Source organism: Bos javanicus, chromosome 4 (genome assembly GCF_032452875.1).
Source record: "Bos javanicus breed banteng chromosome 4, ARS-OSU_banteng_1.0, whole genome shotgun sequence".
NCBI classification, from domain to species: Eukaryota; Metazoa; Chordata; class Mammalia; order Artiodactyla; family Bovidae; genus Bos; species Bos javanicus.
In genome coordinates this window covers 120,291,902-120,313,303 of record NC_083871.1, presented here as the reverse complement: position 1 = coordinate 120,313,303, position 21,402 = coordinate 120,291,902, and the positions used below count along the sequence as shown (strand labels likewise).

Sequence of the window (21,402 nt, the reverse complement as noted above, 5' to 3'; positions counted from 1 at the left end):
AGGACCCTCCCTGGCCACTCACAGTGACATCGCTCTGCTGGGGTTTGAGGGCAGTGTGTGGATTTGGTGAGTCCTTCCTGGCTGGCTGTCCTCACTACATGCCCGGTTCTCTGCGTGTCCACAGGGGCCATTGGAGGCCACTGGGGTTCAGCTGCAGGCGGAGACCCCACAGCGCAGGCACTGAACCGGGGCCCAGGGCAGCCCAGATGCCTACCCTTGGACACCACCCTGGCTGTGAGCTGTGAGGGGCTCCCACAGCCCGAGAACTGACCGACAAGTCGCCTCTTTCCCACCCCAGGGAAGGGTTGCTCCCGCTTCTCAAGTCATCTGTGACTTCTTACAGTTCCTTCCTTCCCTGAGAGGAAAGGACTGAGGCTGGTCTGAGTGGACGCGGAGGGTGAGGCCAGGCTGCCCAGGGGCCTGCCGCCCCGTGACAAGGACAGCACGCGTCCCCTGCTGTCCCTCTGCTCCTGACCCGCCTTGCGTGAAGCACCAAAGGTCGCCAGGCAGGTGGCAGGCAGGTAGGCGTCAGGCTTGTTCCCGAGCTTGGAGAGCTGGGCGGACCGCCAGAGAGGCCACTTCGCTGGGGACGCCGCCGTGGAGCGAGTGGAGTGAGCGGGTGGAGTGGGGAAGGCAGAGGCACCGCAAGGCCTGAAGCTGCAGACCGGCAGGGTGAGAGGATCCAGCCCCTCCCTGGGGGGCAGCGGGGATCCCGGAGGCCAGGTAGAGAGAGAGGACGGGACGGGAGGAAGGCTGGAGGCTGCCCACCAGGTGGGATCGTGCGGGGCCATGGGCCCCAGAGACAGGAGGAGTGACCGAGGGCCGGCCCGAAGGGTGTGACCCAGAAGGAGGAGGGCAGGGAGAGGGGGCTCCCGGGCTGCGAGGTCAACAGGATGTGCACCCGGGCAGCGGCCTGTGGACGCACGAGGCGCCCGGCCACGCCCCTGGCCCCGGCCACGCTCACAGCCAGGAGGACGGCCCCGCGGGAGGCTGGTCTGCGCAGCCGGGTGTCCAGCCCCCGGGGGCACGCTCGGATGAGCGGCTGCTGGCCCGTGTGAAGATGTCTTGTCATAACACTGCGAGATGGATGTCCCGGGACCATCCCGGGACAGCGCCCAAGTGCTGCTCGTAAATCCACGGAAGATCGCCCTGGGAGTAACATGGCAGGATCCACCATCCTCCAGCCCCAGCCCGTCAGCTGAGTCCGGCCTCCCGTGCCATGAGGCTTGACTCTGCCCACCCGGGAGCTTGTGCGGCACCAACAACGTCCCAAGGGGTCACTGCCCTCGGAGGGAAGGTTCTTGAGGATTTGTACAGAGGACGGCAGGTGAAGGTGTGGCGTCTGCACAAGCTTAGCTCTCCATCAGTTCTGAGCTGACTCGCTGCGGGGCCTCACGGGTCTCCCGACAGTCCGGTCCTGGTACTGTGGGGAGACGCCTGCCTCAGGGGGATTTCCAGTCAGCCCTCAGGCAGGCGTGCCTGCTGGGACACCCACCACAGGCACCGCATTTGCTCAGCTCAGTGTGGGGGACATTTTGATATTTGGGGTTGATTGGATTCAGCATATTTTTAAAATAGTTTCAAAGTGGGCTTCTGTACATTTCTTTAAAAAAAAAAAATCGCTTTGTTCAGTTAACAGCTTTGATTAGTTCCGGGTTTTGAATCTTTGTTTAGCATTAGTTCAGGTCCCAGAATATGACTCCCAACTATGGAATCCACCTGAACTGAAATGAAACTTTGCCACTTCCATATTCGAAATTCCAAAGTGATTGGATCAAGACACCATCTGGTGGCACTGTCGCCCAAAATGGCATTTCCCAGCCCTTGGTTTCTGGTTTGCCTCCAAATTACCAAGGTTGGGGTCATTGTAGCACCCTAATTATACTGACTATTGGGATATCCAGGAGGTGTCTGAAGAATGAGTTCCCCGTAAAACATTCCTTGCAGCCCTGGAAACGCGTTTAGAGCTGGAGCACTGTTGTGGAGCCTGGGTTTGCTCCTGTATAAAGTCCAGGCTCCTGCACAGGTGGCCTAGGAAGCAGCGTGGCTCTGGGTCATGGTCCACACCCGCCCGATGGTTTCTCTCTGGGCCCGAAGGCTTGGCCTGCAATGTGGACTCGGAAGAGCCAGCCCCAAGCTGCTGCCTTTGTTGGCTTGTGAATCTGTGGTGTTCCTGCTTCAGGAAGTCCTGGAGAGACCCTCCTGGCCCAGCGCCTCCATCAGGCCCCTCGGGCAGCCTCAGGACCAGTGACCCTCAGTGAATATTTTTTTGGGGGGACATGAACACTCATCACTACAGGTGTGAAGGGTCCGAGGCTGCATTGGTCCCAGAGCTGTGCTGAGTCATGAAGAAGGTCCAGTCCGTTTGTGGAAGATGAATGCTACATCTCCGCGTGCACGAGCAGGGGCTGTCGTCTTGCCCTGAGCCTGTGCTGTGAGTGCCTTCCGAGTCCTGACTGGAGCGGCCCGCTCCCAGCACGTGGCTGATTTCACCTGCACTGACATGTCTGAGACTTCCCTGGTGGTTCAGATGGTAGAGCGTCTGCCTACAATGCTGGAGACCCGGGTTCAATCCCTGGGTCGGGAAGATCTCCTGGAGAAGGAAATGGAAACCCGCTTCAGTATTCTTGCCTGGAAAATTCCATGGACAGAGGGTCCTGGAAGGCTGCAGTCCATGGGGTCACAAAGAGTCGGACATGACTGAGCGACTTCAGTGTCAATGTCAATGACATGTCTGAGAAGTGCACCTCCCAACATGGCTGTTATTTGCTCTGAGGGGCTGTCCCCTCTGAAGGCGCCTCTCCTCTCTGTGTCCACCCTTGGCAAGTACTGTTGTCATCCCTGATGACAGCATTTCTAAAATGACATTTGGCCCAGTGTCCAGCTGAGGAAATGCGTGGAAATAGCGCTCCTTACGCCACTGCAAGTATTTTGAGAACAAAGGGTGTAAATATGCATCCTTAGAACAACAGAAGGAGGAGGCCTCCATCTGGGAGAGCTTGGTCACCACTGTTAGTGTTCAGGGTAACTGGGTTCTCTGCAGGACGTCGGGAAACAGGGCATTTGTAGTTGGACACCTGGACAGGTCGCACTGAATATGCCCAAAGGGTGACTCCGAAACTGAGGGAGGGGCTGGCAGGCCAGTGTCTCAGAGCCTCCAGGTCCAGTGCACGGGATCCCCAGGGATCGCGTCACCATCTGCGGGGCTGGGGGTCTGAACCCACTCAGCATCACATCCACTCCCTCGGTGCACGCTAAGACCGCTGGGCGTAGGGGCTGAAACATGGGGCATTCCAGGCTGCTTCCCTGGGGGTACCTTCCGCATCTCAGCCTTGCACACCCTGCATTCAGGAGGCAGACCCTGGGGTCCTTCCTGTGCTGTGTGGCCTGAGAGTCTAGGGTGGGAGCGTTCTGAGAGGTGGTCTCGGCAGGCAGTCAAGGTGAGGCGGCAGTGAGGATGTGGGGATGTTTCTGCTGGTCGTGACTGCAGCTGCCCTGGGAAGGGGCCAGGCTCAACCAGGGCTGAGCCTGGAGCCTCCATGGAGGTTTGGTCGTGGGCACACAGCAGATTTGACCAGAGACAGAGGCCCCGTGGATGGCCACGTCTGGCAGCGCTATGCTCCGTGCCCTGGGAGAGGTGGGAGGCTCTGGGCCACCCCAGCTGCCTCTGTGGCCTCTTTCGAATCCTGGGTGCCCACTGGCCTGGGGAAGCCCTTTGGTCAGAGTCATCCGGACCCCGGGGGTCTCAAGGCTGGCCTGGATTTACCTGCAGAAAGTAGCAAATCAGGCGCTCACCCTGCACCCAGAGTGGGGCCCTCGGGCGGCAGGCAAGTGGGAAGCGGCCTATTCGGTAATTCAGGTCAGAACAGGTGAGCAGGTTCACAGGGAAGCACAAACCCTTTTATTTGGGTTGGCCAAGAATTTCATTCAAGTTAAAGCTGGCCAGGGGGGCACCCAGATGAACATTTTGGCCAACCCACTTTAAAAAGGATTTTTCCCAACTTCAGTTGGTGAGACGATCCATCTAGCTTTCAATTATTTACACTGATAATAGACGGGGGTTGCTGGGAGCCAGAAGCAGATCAGTGGCTCTGAGGGCTAAAATGAAGATAACTCCTTTCTTTAAAACTGTTAAATCAGAGTTTCAGAGCACAGAGGACCCCTGGCAAACCTCCTGGGTCGGCACAGCCCCCTGCAGCGTGTGCTGCAAAGCTGCGTCTGCACAGGGCGGCTGCAGTCCTGTTTTTACAGGGCGGTCTCACCGTCAGCCCAGCCGGCGGTGACCACATCTGTGCTGCCACCCCAGAAGGGTTTGTCTGGCAGTTTCTCTTTTCCTGTGGGAATGCAGAGTCCTCACCTTCAAGGAATAAGAATAAGTAAGCTACACCAGAGCCGGCTGCACTTCCCGGCTCTGAGACTGCTCCCGTGAGAGCACCCAGAGGCCTCTCCTGGAGGCTTAGCTGTAGCTAACCTCTGTCCCTGTGCACTCTGCTCGTGGGCTCAGTGGCAGGCGCACCAGGCCTGGCACGGCCTCCCCCACAGGGCATCCTGGCCGCCTCTCTCCAGCCAGGGCCCAGGATCCCACGTTGCCCCAGCTACTCCAGGGCCGGACCTCGCTCTGCAGGCCAAGGGACCGTGGCTTTCCCCTACTGTCTTCATGAGCAGTTTTCCCGCAGCGAGGCTGCCCTTTCTGTGTGACTGAACATCCATGTAGTCAGGTGCTGCAGAGGAGGCATTGGGTGTTCAGCAGCTGTCAGTACTTCTGCACTTGCTGGGCCGACTTGTGCAGGACACATTCCGTGGACATGTCCACAGAGCTGTGGGCCCTGACCCTGGGGGTGCTTCCGCCTGCACCCCCAGACAGTAAGCAGCAGATCAGTCACCTCACAGAGTGTCCCATATTCCGGGTGCGTTTCGGTGTGTCCTTCCAGCCCATGTCTCCTTACAGCAGCTTGGACATGAAGGCTTGAGGAGACTCAGATCAGACCCTCTGGGAAGAGCGGATGCAGGTCACGTGTGTGCTCTGTGGGGTCCCCACACTGGTGATCGATATGTCCCTCAGTATCCCATTATGCTGTCCGGCCACTTGAGTATAAGTGGCCTCCAGATCTTGAACACCAAGTTCTTTTTCCCTGCAGTTGGCTGGTGGTCTTTGGAGCTGCTCCTCTTTCCCAGCCTTCTCCCCACCCTGTTCCTGATTCACACTCGAATCAGTCTGTCTCAGGGTCCAAAATGTCAGCTTTTAAAGTTCTAACCATTCTTTGCACGTATCAATTAGCATTCTCTGTAAAGAAGAGCTTTTCCTCATCATTTGGGGAAGAACTGCAGTTCCTTCTAAAAGAACAGGAAACAAGTCCAGTCACCTGGGGGGCACCTACTAAGGCCTTACTACCTAGAGTTCCAATCAGACACTTGGGTCACCACTCCTTGTGTGTCACAAGTAAGTGGATGTTGAACTATTAGCCAGCCATTAAAAACGCGGCGCACCGCAGAAAGAACAGGAAAATATGAGACGTGTTTTGTTGAGAAAGCAAAGAAGACAGCATACAGGGCGTCCTGTTTTTCTGAAAGAAAAGCATGTCACGTCTCTGTGTCCGTGGTGCAGAGTACAGGACGTTGTATAGGATGTGTAGGGTGTTGTATAGGGTGTACAGGGTGTCGTATAGGGTGTTGTATTGGAGAAGGCAATGGCACCCCACTCCAGCATTCTTGCCTGGAGAATCCCAGGGATGGGGGAGCCTGGTGGGCTGCCGTCTATGGGGTCGCACAGAGTCGGACACGACTGAAGCGACTTAGCAGCAGCAGCAGCATAGGGTGTTGTACAGGGTGTTGTACAGGCTGTTGTATAGGATGTATAGGCCGATGTATAGGATGTTCTCAGGCCCCAAAGAGAGCCAGAACCAGGTGCCCATGAGTGGCCAGGAGGAGGCCACTCAGAGGGGTGTTTCCTCAACACCCACAGCACAGAAGCAAAAGAGCAGGACTGTTTGGGGATCGGGTGTCTTTGGGGAGAGACCTTGGAATACCCTGTGATTTCTGCCCCACTGTGGAGGGAAGGGAGGGCCCCCAGTCCCAGGGGACGTGGGGATGAGAGGTGAGTGGCAGCTGCCCCGCTGCAGGTGGCAGGGAGGTCTTCTGGGTCTGTAACCGTCCTCTGCCGGGGAGGACGGCCCCCAGAGCAGGGTCCAGGAGGGGTCAGTGCCAGCACTTGGGGTGAGGAGCCTCTGGGCTGTGGGAAGTGGAGGTGCTGGATCCTAAGGGGAGCCCAGAAGAGCACCGCCAGCAGAGTGGCCCCACACGCTGGGCCACTGGCCTGAAGTACGCCGGGGTCAGGGAGGCGCGTCCACTAGGAACCAGGCCACACCTTGGAGCAGGGGCCATGGGGGCCGTGACGTGCCGTCAGCCAGGAACTAACCGGAGCAGGCATGGCCTCCCAGCGCCGCGCACATCTCCCCGCACCTGGACTGACGCCCGTGCAAACACACACCCAGCACATGTGCAGCGCCCGTAGCTTAAGATTGCACACCTGGAAGGTTTTGTAGGATTGTAAGGGCGTCTCCATGAATGGCTGAGACGTTCTGAGTGGACAGAGGCTGGCGTCATGGGAAGTGGCCTGCGTCCCGTGGGCCTCAAAGCTCCTGAGACTCTAGGCGTGGACCCCCGGGTGTGAGGCAGAGGGCCTCCAGGGGTCAGCAGGTCCTCCCAGCTCTGATGTCCTCGGGTCCCCTTAGTGAGCCCCAGCTGGCCCTGCCCCACAGTCCTTGTTCTCCAGGCAGAGCCCTGGCACTGATTTTCAAAGGCTCACGAGGAGAATGGCAGGCACAGTGAGGAATCGTGGCAGTCATTCTCAACGTGCTTTGTTCCCGCTGGGAGGGGTCTAGTAATTAGTGCGGCCTGAATCACCCAGACCAGAACTCAGGGGAGGAGAGGGCCCCGACACCAGAGCCATCTTGCGGCACCGACCAGCCTGCCGGTCTCCCGTCCTCGGCCCGGCGGTGGGCTTGTGGCCTTCATGGGGGTGGCCCCACAGGAGTGCCAGGGTCGGGGGCCCTGGGGGCCATTCGCCACCCAGGAGGCCCAGGTGGGTCAGCGACCCTCCATCTGGCCCAGGCTAAGACCACCAGCCCGGTGCTGCCACTGACCGCCAGGGAAAAAGCAGCCTCACCGAGCTGGACGCCTGCTGGGTGTCTACCCTGCCCCACCCCAGACAGGTCACATAGAAGCACTGCAGGCAGGGCCGGGGGGCCCCGCCACATCACTCAGTCCAGTCACTTAGTCGTGTCCGAATCTCTGCGACCCCATGAACCACAGCACGCCAGGCCTCCCTGTCCATCACCAACTACCAAAGCTTACTCAAACTCATGTCCATTGAGTTGGTGATGCCATCTAATGGTCTCATCTTCTGTGGTCCCCTTCTCCTCCTGCCCTCAGTCTTTCCCCACATCAGGGTCTTTTCAAATGAGTCAGTTCTTCCCATCAGGTGGCCAAAGCATTGGAGTTTCAGCCTCAGCATCAGTCTTTCCAATGAATATTCAGGACTGATCCCCTTTAGGATGGACTGGTTGGATCTCCTTGCAGTCCAAGGGACGCTCAAGAGTCTTCTCCAACACCACAGTTCAAAAGCATCAATTCTTCGTTGCTCAGCTTTCTTTATAGTCCAACTCCCATATCCATACATAACTACTGGGAAAACCAAAGTTTTGACTAGACGGACTTTTGTTGGCAAAGTAATGTCTCTGCTTTTTAATGTGCTGTCTAGGTTGGTCATAACTTTTCTTCCAAGGAGTAAGCGTCTTTTAATTTCATGGCTGCAGTCACTATCTGCAGTGATTTTGGAGCCCTGCAGGGTGACAATATACAGCCTTGACGTACTCCTTTCCCATCTTGGAACCAGTCTGTTGTTCCATGTCCGATTCTAACTGTTGCTTCCTGACCTGCATACAGATTTCTCAAGAGGCAGGTGAGGTGGTCTGGTATTCCCATTTCTTGAAGGATTTTCCACAGTTTGTTGTGATCCACACAAAGGCTTTGGCATAGTCAGTAAAGCAGAAGTAGATGTTTTTCTGGAACTCTCTTGCTTTTTCGATGATCCAGCAGATGTTGGCCTGCACGTCCATATCCATGAGCTGGGACTGGGGAGCCACCCCCGCCCTGCTGCCTGGGTCTGGGGATAAAATGAGCTCCTGAGGGCAGAGCTGGCCCCTGGGGGTGGCATCCTGCCCCCTGTTGCTCTCACAACTCCTCCTGAGCAGCCCTTTCCCCAGCGGGCTCATGTGAGGGGGTGGTCATCAGGCACAGCCCCCAGGTCTGTGGAGGTGTTGGGGGCCATCAAGTTGGGGAGCAGGGATGGCCCTCCAGCACTGCTGTCACCCCAGGAGGCGCCCCATGGCCACTCTGGGCTCCCTGGGCCACACAGACCCTGGCACCTGCCACGTGGGCACACCAGGGCTCCCCCCTTCACCCCCCAGCCTGCCGCCGCCCCACCGTTTACAGCGGAAACCAGGCTTGCTGAGCTGCAGGAGTTCCACACCCACCCCCTTCCTGTGCTGGGCGGGAATGGGGCCGCCTCAGCCCCTGAACTGCTCAGCACCAGCTCGGGACTGCAGGGCCACCCTGGGTCTCTGGCTTGGTGGCCTAGGATGGGACCCAAGAACTTTCTGACAAGTTCCCAGGGACAGCAGCCCCAGCACCTTCATCAACACCCACACTAATGACCTCAAGGTCCCTCCTGGCGCCTGCCCTGCAAGACAGTGGGTCTGAGCCCTGGGTACTTGTGAGAACCTCCAGGAAACTTAAAAATTGAGCCGCGCCAGAGGGAGAATCAAAGCAGGACCCTGGGTGTGGGCATTAACAGCGGGTCCCAGGGCAGGGGGTGGGTGGGGGTGGGGAGTTGGGAAGGACCTGGCATGCTGTCACTGCCCCTCGGCCGCCCCACTGCCAGCCTTGACCGAGGGGAGACCTGCCCTCTGATGGTGTTATCCGTGGGCACATGCAGGGCAGCCCCAGAGCTGCAGCCTCCTCCCTGGGCGGCCAGGCGAGCCTTGGAGACCTTGTCATTCTGGCCACAGTATGTCCCACGCAAGGCGTGTGTATATTGCACACAAGGCCTGGCCAGAGAGCAAGGCTGCCATTTCTCTGGCTTCTCCTGAGCAAGATCAGCGCATCGTGGGGACGCCCCAGGCCTCGTGGGCCCTGCCGTCTGTGGGCTGGGGTCCAGCGACCAGCTCAGCTCCAGCCTCAGAGCCCGGGGGCACGTCCAGCACATGCCTGCAGCATCTGATTCCGGCCGCTCGCAACTTCAACTTTAAACTTACAAATGGAAGGTGGTGCTGGCGCTGCCAGCTGCTGCCAGACCTCGCGCCTTTGTGCTGGAATGGGTGTGTTGCGTTTTCTTTTCCCACGTCCCTGCTCCTGCAGCTCCTGCCCCATACCCCGTCTGGAGCAAGCTGACCCGGGGGTGCTGGGGTGCTGGGCCCTCTGCCCCCTGCTGGTCTGCCAGGCTGCAGGAGTGTAGCCACTCCCTGGAGCTCCCGGTGGGTCTGGGATGCTCCTCCATCACCCCGTGCCTGCCTGCCCGCTGGGCACCTCCCTGCTGCATGGGCATCTCCGGTCTGCCAGGGTCCCTGGGTACCCGCGGTCCCACTGCTGTGCTCTCTCTCTCTGCCTTGGTGTTGGCTGGGTAATGGATTCCTCTCCCAGTGACAACAAGGACGGAGCAGAGCCCGGCCTCTGCTGGGAACGCCCCAGGAGCCTCACCCAGAGAGGGCAGCCGTGTCCGTGTGGTCAGAGCCTACCTGAGACTTCAGCCCTCAGCCCCCGGGCGAGTGCCCAGGGCCGTCCTCTGTCCACATGCTCACCTGGACTCGGACGCACCTCTGGCTCTGTGTCCAGGGCTCCGACCACAAACCACCAGTGAGGACATGGCCTTCAGGGGTCGGGGCGGTGGTGGCCAGATGGGGTTCTGGCGCCGACCGCCCTGTGTGCACCCGTGGGCAGGGAACGCGGTGCCTGTGAAAGCTCTGCCAAGAGGAACCGCAGGACCTGAGTGATGAGACTCACGTGGTTTTCTGGAAAGTGATGCTTATGTCATTGAAATAATGAGAAAATAAATCCAGGACTCAAAACAACACCAGTACCCCACCTGTGGTAGCGTGACTTGCCCGGAGATAGCTTGGAGAGAAAGTGGGTTTTTGGGAACAAGGGGATTAGGGTTCTCTCCGTGATGGTGGGTACCCCCCGCCTAAGACTCCTGTCTGCGAGTGAATTGCCGCCGTCCCCTTGGAGCTCCAGCATATTTATAGGTACGTGTTCCGATCGTGGCCCTTCCTACACTATTCATCAGTGCCTCCAGTATGTTCTGTATGAGATGCCGTGAAGTTTCGGGGATGTCTGGAGGCTGCACGCTGCGTCAGGTCAGTTTTCCTGAACCGCTTGGGCTGGAAGGCTGCTTTCAGGGAACTAAACTGCCCTCCCAAGAGGAGCTTAGGAAGCCCAGCACCAGTGTCCACTAGGCTCCTATGCTTTCTTTTCTGGTGACCCTGGCGGGAAGCTCTTTGCTCAAGACTTTCCGCCACCTCCTCCCTGAAACCTCTGGGACCACTTTGCCAAGCTTACAATGTATCGTCACCGCCCACATCTGCTACTCAACCACCGGCTTAGTTAAACAGTATGTAAGCTGACAGATACCAAAAGGCACTTGTTTCTGGGAAAACCAATTGGTGTGCTTTGGAAAAACGAGGAAAGTGAGTTGCTAAGCAGCCACAGAGTTAGAGGTGAGAATGATGGCTGGGAATGTCTGGAAATCTGGCTTTGCAAAACAAAGTCTCGCCAGGCTCCGGTCTCCATGGGGTTCTCCAAGCAAGGATACTGCAGGGGGTCGCCACTCCCTCCTCCAGGGGGTCTTCCGGGGCCAAACCCGCATCTCTTATGTCTCCTGCATTGGCAGGTGGGCTCTTTACCATCAACACCACCTGGGAAGCCCCATATCTCTCAACAGTTAGCATCAGACTTTGCAGCAGAACAAGACAAGCTTCTCTCGGGATGAACACTGGGTGGTCCCCAACTGCAGTTCTCAGAGCGACTCCGCCTGTCTCAGGTGGCCTGGCTGTCTGGGGCCTCCCCTGGGCACTGCTCCAGCAGGTGGCCTAAGCAGAGCTTCCAGACACTTGGCAGGCTGGGGGAGGCTGGAGTTCCCAGAGTTCAGAATTCACACTCAGTGTGATTCTTCCAAATTTAGTCGGCCCGAGCCCCGGGTCCTGGGGTCCAGGGCCCTTCAAGGGCACTGCCCACTTCCCTTCTCCTGCAGGCTCTTCTGTGCCCCCTTTGCTCTGCCTGAGTCTTTAAAACACACGTGCTGTCTGTCTTCAAAGTTTTATGGAACTGCCATAAAGTTTTCTAGGAACTTCCCTTTCTGATTTCTCGACTGTCATTTTCATGAGGTTTGGAAGGTGGAGAGAGAAGCGCATATGTTCCCCGTTATCTGTGGCTTGTGCTCAGACTCACTGCCCAGGTAAACCCCACCACCACTGCCCCCTGCTCACCCACACACCCCCAGGCCCACAGGCCACACTGTCCACCCAACTGGGAGAGTGTTTCTACTGACGTCTTTGTCCTTGATGACTTACTCTAGTTAATTTTTCAGAAAGCAGCATTCTCTTTACATGTGTGAGCTACTGTAGTGTGCGTTCCTGTGCTCAATCTTTGGTATGTAATTCAGTTTGTAAGATGAGTGTATTTTCATTTTGGGGCTTCCCTGGCAGCTTAGATGGTAAAGAATCATCCCACAATGCAAGATCTGGGGTCGATCCCTGGGTCAAGAAGATCCCCTAAGGAAGGAAATGGCTTTTATGGACTCTGACTTAAAGGACAATTTGCAGATTTAAATATTTGATAAGATTTAGTTGATTGCAGCAGTCAAGATGATATATGAGTGATGAAATTTTAGGCTACCTTCATGGAGTTATCTAATAACTTAATTAGTGCAACGTTAAAGCCTAAAACATTTTTCAGATCTCTTATTTTGAGTAATAGCCACCCCATGAGGGGTGGTATTCTTGCCTGAAGATTTTCACGAACAGAGGAGCCTGGTGAGCTACAGTCCATCGAGTTGCAAAGAATCGGATAAGACTGAGTGACTAAGCACACATATTTTCATTTTATTTATAAAAGCCTTTAGAAAGATATTTTCAACTTTTTTGCAAAACTTGGTTTGGAGCCAACTTTTCATTATCTGTTTTCATAGAAGTAAAACATTCCTGTGGTCAAACCAAAACTATATCACAGTTATCGTACAGATCTGGATGGCATGTCAGAGAGCAGAAGTGTTGTTTCTTTGTTTTAACTGAAGCCAGCACACTGCTCCTCCAATACTGAAGTTTAACTGAAATGCAAAACTTTAGAGGTCACAAAACGTAGTAGAAACACCTTGAACTTGTAGTAAAAAATCCCTGGGTTCAAGGATTCATTTTCTGTTTGTTTGACGTGAGAGGTCCTTGCACTGTTTGAGGCTCAGTGCTGTTTGCTGGTAAGATGATTAATGCAATGCGTGCATGAATTACCCTCATGGGGGGGCTATTACACAAAATAGGAGATCTGAAAAATGTTTTAGGCTTTAACACTGTGCTAATTAAGTTATTAGATAACTCCACGAAGGTAGCCTAAAATTTCACCACCAGTATATCATCTTGACTGCTGCAATCAACTAAATCTTATCAAATATTTAAATTTACAAATTGTCCTTGAAGTCAGAGTCCATAAAAGCACAAGGGTGTGTGCCTCAGGGGACCCTCACCTCCGAGACTTACACAGATACCGGGTGGTGCCCACTGTGTCACAGGGGCAAGCATAGCATCAGGAAAAAGTACTGATTCTGCTGAGATTCAAAAGTGCACAGTGCACTCTGGGTGCCTCAGGTTCGTCCCTTCCCACTCACTCACTTCTGCAAAGCTGATCACAGTGAACCCGTGCCAAGCATGTTCTCAATAATATCGTGGTGCAAGTTTGTTTCACGGGAGAATGATTTGCAGTATAATCATCTAACTGATAGGCTTTCTATTTGCAAAGTTTCAGAGCAGATCTGGCCCCACCTCTGGGTGCCACGTGCGGGCTGGAGGGAGCTGCCTGCGGTGGGCCGCAGGCCTCGCTCACCCCTGTCTCCCCTGCAGCCTGCAGCGGCATCTGGGACAACATTACTTGCTGGCGCCCCGCGGATGTTGGCGAGACCGTCACGGTGCCCTGTCCAAAACTGTTCAGCAATTTTTACAGCAAACCAGGTACTGTTCCGCTGTGTCATTTTTTAGCTTTTTGGGGGTTTTGGTCAGAGGGATTGACTTCTCCATGGAGGCACAAGAAGCAGGGCATCGGTATCCACGACCTGGTGGGTCAGGGAGCAGCTGTGCTGACCTGACCTTAGAGCTTGGGAGGACAGAATGCCTGCTGCCAGGCCGTCCACCCACAGCACACGCGGAGGGCTCAGACGGGAGACCCTGAGCAGGAGCCCGGCACATGGGTGTCCAGTGCAGACGAGGGGCCACGGGCACCAGGCAGGGGGAGAACAGGAACACCTGCCTCACCTGGGCGCCCATGGCCCTCAGAGCATGTCCTCCAGGGTGTCCCTTGCTGGCCTAGGACGCACTCTCTCCCTCACAGGAAACGTCTCCCTTCCTGGACCGACTCTGGGTTCTCAGCCCCTGAACACCTGCAGGAGGCGCTCATGGGGCCAAGGGCTGCCTCTTCCTGGGGCTTGCTCTGCACACAGACCGTGAAAACCCGGATGTGTGAGAAATACACCTGTTTTTTATTTTTTTAAAAAGTTGTAGGTGGGAAATTGTTGGGGGGGTGGTCTCTCCAGACATTGGTGCACGTTGTCATAGCAACCATGCCAGTGGGCCCTGGGGCTGCAGAAGGTCCCCCCAAGCAGGGCTAGGATGGGGGTGGGAACGAGCCGCAGGAGACTCTGCCTCTGGGTGGGGAGCTGGGCTGGGTTTTGCTCTGAGGCAGGTCTTTGAAAGGAGTGGTGTCAAACCTCCAGGTGCAGGAGGGCCAGATTCAAGGACTCTGAGATCTGTTCTGATGAATGGACAAAGGCCCTCAGGGGGTCTCCCCCTTCGGGGAAGGTGCTGCACTCTGCATCCAGCAGCAAGAGGGCCCAGCCCTGCATTCTGCCCGCTTCTCTCTAGAAGCCACGGGGCTGGTCCTTAGAGGGCTGCAGGGCTCTGACCTGTCCCTGACTCGAGCCTGAACGTGACCCGGGATGAGAGCTCTTCCCGGGGGCTGGTTCTTTGTGGAGCCCGCCACCATTCCAGCCTCACCCCCAAGTCAGGACCCTCCGGAGCAGGGTCTGAGCCCAGCTGTCAGTGCTCAGGACCAGACGCTGTGACCATGGCCCCTACGGGACAGTCACGCTCAACCATGCACTGAGCAGCAAGGAAAAGCGTGGGAAAAGTGCTAGTTGCTCAGTCGTGTCTGAGTCCTTTACAGCCTAAGGACTGTAGTGACCCCCAGGCTCCTCTGTCCATGGGATTCTCCAGGCAAGAATGCTGGAGCCGGCTGCCATGCCCTCCTCTGGGGGATCGTCCCCACCCAGGGACCGAACCTGTGTCTCTTGCACAGAAGGAGGGCTCTTTGCCCTCTGAGCCATGAAGGGTGTGCAGTCAGCTTTGGGGGGACTATGGTGGGGGCCTGTCACCACTGTACTGAGACCCCCGCCATGAACCGCAACTCAGGACGGCCAGAGTAGGGAGCAGCCTGGAGATAAGGGGGCCCCACAGCAGGGTGAGGTCCCACAGCGATTGACGCCGCCGGAGAGCAAGGTTCTCACAGACCCTGGTGCGGAGACCCTCTAACTCTGCGCCTGCTTCCCCAACTGCCTCGCCCACTGCCCCGCCCCTCACTCTCTGCCCCGCCGCATCACTACGGCCCATCCCCTTGCTGCCCCGCCCCCTCTCTGCCCCGCCCCCTGCCCTGCCCCTCGCGGTTCCGCCCTCCACTCACCGCCCCGCCCCCTGGCCTTCCAGACCTCAGGGTACTGTCCCAAGGGCAGGTGGGCCGCAAGCGTGCTGTGCACTTGAGGAGTTGACTGCCCCGTCCTGAAATGGGCCACTTGCTCTCGGCTGTGGAGCTTTGGGCCGGTGGGCCACCTTCGTTAAGCGTCAGGTTTCTTGTCCACAACAAGGGATCGTCGCAGGGCCTCCTCGTGAGACGTCAGGGTTGCGTGAGTTACAAAGAGCCCCGCACCCTGCTCCTCCATCGCTCTTCTCTGTTCCCGACTCCAGCCGCAGGACAGGGTGATCGGGGTCTGGAGAGCAGAACACGGTGATCGGGGTCTGGCTGCAGACCCTTCTCACTTGACAGGATACACCCTGTTTACTTCCACTCTGCTCTGTGGTGATCCGAGCACATGGTTAACTGCATCCCACGTGACGACCATCATGTGCCCGTGCTTTGTCTGAGAACCTGCTCCCTCCAGCCACCGAGGCCCCCTGAAATGCAGGACCACTGCCCGGGTTCCAGGGGTCAGGAGGCCCTGAGCAGCGAGCGCCCTGGTCCAGGCCCTGACCCTCACCGGCAGAGGGAGCGAGAGGCCCAGAGGCGCAGGTGCACGCCGTGAACACGCAGATCAGACCCGTGGCGTTCACTTTCCAGGAAACATAAGCAAGAACTGCACCAATGACGGGTGGTCAGAGACGTTCCCGGATTTCATGGACGCGTGTGGCTACAGCGACCCTGAGGATGAGAGTAAGGTAAGCACCTTGTTCGCTGCTCCTTCCACTTCCGGTCAAATCCAGCTGGGCCCGTATTTCAGCTCAGCTGCATGGGCTTAGGAATCATGACGGTTCTGTAAGGTTGGGGTAGGGAGGCCTCGCCAGCCTGCTGTGTCTGGAAGGTGACCCCAGAGTGGCGGTGCTTGCTGAGCCCAGCTGTAATGCGTGTCCTTTCTGCGGTGAGGGTTTCTTGTTCCCTTGGAGATGTCGCCACAATACAGGCTCTTCAGAAGCTGTGAAGCGGTTTTCTTAGCCTTGAGCCAGCCGCAGGGACGGGACCAAGCTTGGAGCATCTTTGCAGACATAGAGCCAGTGTGCCTGGCCGGGGCTGCCCCAGCTCAGTGCCTGCTGGTGATGCTCTCAGGCTGGGTCCAGACTTGGCCCAGGGCAGGGGAGGGGCGAGAAGAGCCCCCCCTCCAGGAACGACCGCGGCTCTGCTGAAGCCTGCCCCGGGCCTTCTGTAAACTCACCAAGCCGTGGCCCGTGACGGGGGTTGTTTTGTTTACTACCAAAACCAGCCCACTGTCTCCCCTTGGGCCCTGCTACTAAGGCCATGACCTTGTGTGGACAGGGATGAGCCTTAGGAGCCCCAGGCTGGGCCTGCTTCAGACGTGTGCTCCCTGCCAGCTTCAGGTATTCAGTTCCGTCACTCAGTCGTGTCCAACTTTCTGCGACCCCTTGGACAGGAGCACACCAGGCCTCCCTGTCCATCACCAACTCCCTGAGTTCACTCAGACTCGTGTCTATCAAGTCAGTGATGCCATCCAACCATCTCATCCTCTGTCGTCCCCTTTTCCTCCCACCTTCGATCTTTCCCAGCATCAGGGTCTTTTCAAGTAAGTCAGTTCTTCGCATCAGGTGGCCAAAGTTGGAGTTTCAGCTTCAGCACCAGTCCTTCCAGTGAACACCCAGGACTGATCTCCTTTAGGATGGACTGGTTGGATCTCCTTGCAGTCCAAGGGACTCTCAAGAGTCTTCTCCAACACCACAGTTCAAAAGCATCAATTCTTCGGCCCTCAGCTTTCTTTATAGTCCAACTCTCACATCCATACATGACTACTGGAAAAAGCATAGCCTTGACTAGATGGACCTTTGTAGGTAATATCTCTGCTTTTTAATATGCTATCCAGGTTGGTCATAGCTTTTCCTCCAAGGAGCAAGCATCTTTTAATTTCATGGCTGCAGTCACCATCTACAGTGATTTTGGAGCCCAAGAAAATAAAGTCTGTCACTGTTTTCATTGTTTCCCCATCTGTTTGCCATGAAGTGATTGGACCAGATGCCATGATCTTAGTTTTTTGAATGTTGAGTTTTAAGCCACCTTTTTCACTCTCCTCCTTCACATTCATCAAGAGGCTCTTTAGTTCTTCTTCACTTTCTGCCATAAGGGTGGTGTCGTCTGCATATCTGAGGTTACTGATATTTCTCCTGGCAATCTTGATTCCAGCCTATGCTTCCTCCAGCCCAGCGTTTCTCATGATGTACTCTGCATATAAGTTAAATAAGCAGGGTGACAATATACAGCCTTGACGTACTCCTTTTCCTATTTGGAACCAATCTGTTGTTACATGTCCAGTTCTAACTGTTGCCTCCTGACCTGCATACAGATTTCTCAGGAGGCAGGTCAGGTGCTCTGGTATTCCCACCTCCTTCAGAATTTTCGACAGTCTGTTGTGATCCACACAGTCCACGCATTGGGTGTGGGGCTCATTTAAAGACCCTGGGGGCTGCCTGCCACCCAAGCAGGAGCCCAGAGAACCTTGGCAGAAGCCTGTCTGTGGGCTGAGGCCCCCCTCCCGCCAGTCCCCCATGTCAGTCCCCAGGTGAGACCCGCGGGAACATTGCTGCCCGTCGTTTTCCTGGATGACCGAGGGGCTTCCTTTGCTCTCTTCACCAAGGTCTGTAATTTAAAGCCAGTTCCTCTCCTGTAGGATCAGGAAACCCTGGAGAAGAAGCACCTTTTTTGCGTGTACCCCTCTAACTGGAAGATCAGCCTGGTGAGGCGTGACTGGCGGTCAGGGAGGGTGACCGGGGTGCGGCTGGGCATCCGTGCTGTGTGCGCCTCGCTGACAGGTGTGAGGTTCTCCTGCGTGCGCCGGGCGTGGGGGCTCACAGCCCCTCACATCCGCCTTGGGGAGGCCCCGAGCCTACTCCTCCAATCACTGCAGGTGTGTGCTCGTCAGCCACTTGCCCACCCGCACCTCATTTACCGGGTGACAGCCTACTTTATAGACGGAGAAACTGAGGTTTGGAGGAACAGTGTGGCATAGCCAGGGACCCTGCCATTCTGACGAGAGTCAGTCCGTCTGACCCTTCCTCGGGGGCAGTTCCCGAGCCCCCGCTCCCCACACAAGGGCAGCTGCCCAGATGCGCTGGGACCCACCTGGGCAGCCAAGCCAGGGCTGCTGACCCATCCACAGACCCACCTGGACCTGCGCCCTGGGACGCTCTGCAGGGACCCCACAGAGAAGGGGTGGCCGGAAGGCCCCCATGGCCCCCGTGGCTGCAGCACAAAGGTGGGGCCCCGGTGCTGAGCCTGTGGCTTGGGTGGCATTCACCGCCTCCACTGTCAGCCCCGCCACCCAGGACAGGCTGGGTGCCACGGCCCGTGGGCTCGCTGGAGGCCGGGCCCCCAGGCGGGTCAGAGACCACCGAGGGAACTCGGGCCAACCGCCTCTTCACAGGCCTGTGAGCTATCTCAGGTTCCGGACTCGCCCCAGACTGCTGTTCTATGATGTAACGTGTCCAAACTGGGAGCTGTCCTGTCGGTGTTCTACGAGGGAGCCTTAAACTGCGTAGCATTGACCCCAGTTTGAGGACCGTCCCTGTAGAGACGAGTGTCCCAGCCCTGTTCTGACCAGGAGCGAGGACAGCCCCACAGTGGCCTGGCCCCTGTCACCTCACACGTGCTCCCAGACAGCCCAGGGGTGCAGCCGGGGAGCGCCCGGCCTCCTGAGCGTGGAGGGCGGGTGGGGCTCCAACACCCACCTACCATTGCCCACAGCTCCTGCCCGCCGCTGCAGCCAGCCCAGCATGTGGACCTCCCAGGCCTCGGGACCCCGTGGGGGGAAGCACAGCCTGTGCTCACGTCACACGTGAATGTTCCGGGAACCCCGGCATTCCCCTCTGTCTTCAGGCAACGAAGCACTGACACGGCTGTAGAGGACACCCTGTGGGAACCGCGTCGGCTCAGACCCCTCGAGGATGGGGCGCCTGTGACTTCCCAGTGCCTTTCTATCCAGCGTGCAAAGCTATTTTTGTTCTCAGTTAAACATTTCAGAGACTCTGCAAGTATCATGAGTGCATATTCCCTACTAATGGATTAGAAACTCAAAATACTTTAATATGAGAAAGTGAAGGAAATAATGGCACAAAGCCAGGATGAGTAACTCTCTCCCTGGTTGCAGCTCCCACGCTCGCATGCTTTGGATGCCTGGTTGTTTAGCGAGTCCGTGAGGATGAGAGCCTCAAGGCATGGGGCTGCCCGAGCGAGGCCAGGACGGGCCCTCCCGGTGGGGAGCGAGAGCCTCAGCCCACCGGCCTTCCATGGGCTCCTGCTAATGCATCACTCCACGTCTCATCAGCCCATCTTTCTCCCCAGTTCTACAGTTGTAATTGGATTTCCTGCTGTCACGCAGCCAAACTCCACCCTGGGTGCCACGCGTGCAACCTTTGTTGGTTTCAAAGTTAATTAAATTCAAGGGGAAAAACAGTCTCCACATAAGCCACATATGGTGAGGGAATCAGGAGGTAAAGTAACGGGGAGCGGGAGACACGGGCTTGAAGACCCCAGAGAAGCCCTTGGATGACAGCCGGAGCCATGACTGTGAGGCTGCGAGGGGCTGGGGGGCACTCAGTGGTCTAAGCCTGCGTTCCTGGTGCCTCAAAACCCTGACCCAGCCCTGCTCATCTTGGGACACCCTCTCACTGTGCCCCAGCTTCCACAAACGAGGTCTCCCCTGTCTGTGTTCCTCTCCCAGCAAAAGTCACCTCCAGCCTGGCCTGCGTATCTTCATCTTAAACTTCTTCTCTTTTAACCCTTGGATAAAGGGCTTAATACCACTAAGAAGGTTTAAGGAAGTCCCACCCTTATCATGGGAGCCCAGGGTTTCCCTGAGAGCTGAAGGTCTCTGGAGCCGAGGAGCTCATCCTGCACCATAGCCTCAGCCTCAGGAGGGACCAGCCAGGACTGGGCACTCCACCCCATGTCATCTGCCTGCCTACCTGCCCCCCCACCAAGCCCCCGACCAGTCCTGCCCCAGACCCAGGGGCTCTTGTGGCCCAGGGGTGCCCCCACAGCACGTCAGGCAGACCCTGTCCTCCTGACTTCCCTCCTCCGCTGAAGGCCATCTGGAGGCTCCTGGTCAGAGTGTCCTGGCCAGCCTCCCTGCCTCTAGTTCCCACCTCCTGCCCAGTGTCCCACCCGCGAGCTGGCAAAACATCCAGCAGCTTGTAGTCAGAGGCCGTGATGAGTCTCTGCGGGCCCAGGAGGTCTCCTTTCCCCTGTTATCGAGAGCCGCCCAGGTGAAGGGCCCCAGGGCTGTACCCCGCTCGGCCACCAGGTGTGACTCAGTCACTGCGTGTGCCTGGCCCACGGCCCCTCCCAAGGACAGCAGTCCCAGAGACAGGCTGGCGTCCTGTGCTGAGTGGACACGCCACGGCAGGCACTCCATACATCTCCCACATTATATATTTGCTAACATAGGTCTTAAATAAAGAGCACTTCTGCTAAATTTAGCCAAGAGAGCTGTTTGGCATTTCAACCTTCCCATGCTTCAAGCAGACACATTTCTTCCATGTTATGCCATATTCCTAAAAATATTTCTGCGGCCTCCTCTCAGCTTTCAGACCACGCAGCAACTCTCACTCTGACCGCTAGTGCTACCTCCCCCAGGGTCCCCGTCCCCAGCACGCGGTCCTTCCGCATCAGATGCCTTCCATCTCTCACTCCTAGGCCCTGCAGGACCACGATGTCCCCGCGTGGGGTGGGGTGAGGGGCTTGGCAGGGATGGCCTGCAGGGGGCGGAGGCCAGGATTGGAGCCCTAAAGGTGCAGGGGGGCCTACACTCAGCTCTGTTACGGTGGCCGGTCCCGTTCTGCCTCCAAACAAGCACCAAGGGTGGTGTCTGTGCTTCACTTTGCATCAAGTGGCGGGAGGAAGCTCCCCAGGGTTTTTTTCAGGGCACGGGAGGGCACGCTCAGTGCATGGACTGCTCATCAGATGACGGTGCGGCACTGCGTCTGGGAGGTGAGGCAGGCGGGGGGTGGGTTCAGGATGGGGAGCCCTGCCAGCAGGGCTGGGTGCCTATCAGCCCCAGCCTTACCCACCAGGCCCTCAGGAAGGGAGGCGCTGCTCCAGGGTAGGATGGGGGCAACCAGGATATTCGCTGGATAATCCTGTCTGTTTCTCCACATGACATACAGATTTCAGGACTGAAAGTCTGTAGTCCAAAGAGATAATTGAACAAAATATGGAAATTAGCAATGTTTGTTTTACTGGGTATTTGCAATCTGTTACAGACCTAGAAAGAGAGGACAGGCTTTCGGAGAAGCTCCCCTCCTCACTGTTAGGGTGGTACCACCCGCCACTGGGGTGGGACGTGGGCATTTCAGGAGCTGGACAAGGGCAGCAAGAGACTGC

General features: G+C 57.0%; 1 protein-coding gene across 2 annotated transcripts in view; it reads left to right on the top strand.

Moving 5' to 3' along the window:
* VIPR2 (vasoactive intestinal peptide receptor 2) overlaps positions 1-21,402 on the top strand; it is a 68,993-nt gene that overhangs the window by 8,598 nt on the left and 38,993 nt on the right. For both annotated transcript variants that reach the window (XM_061415359.1, XM_061415360.1), the window contains exons 3-4: positions 13,164-13,271; positions 15,643-15,740. In XM_061415359.1, coding sequence (XP_061271343.1) covers positions 13,164-13,271; positions 15,643-15,740 — 206 coding nt within the window. The remainder of the gene's footprint in view (positions 1-13,163; positions 13,272-15,642; positions 15,741-21,402) is intronic.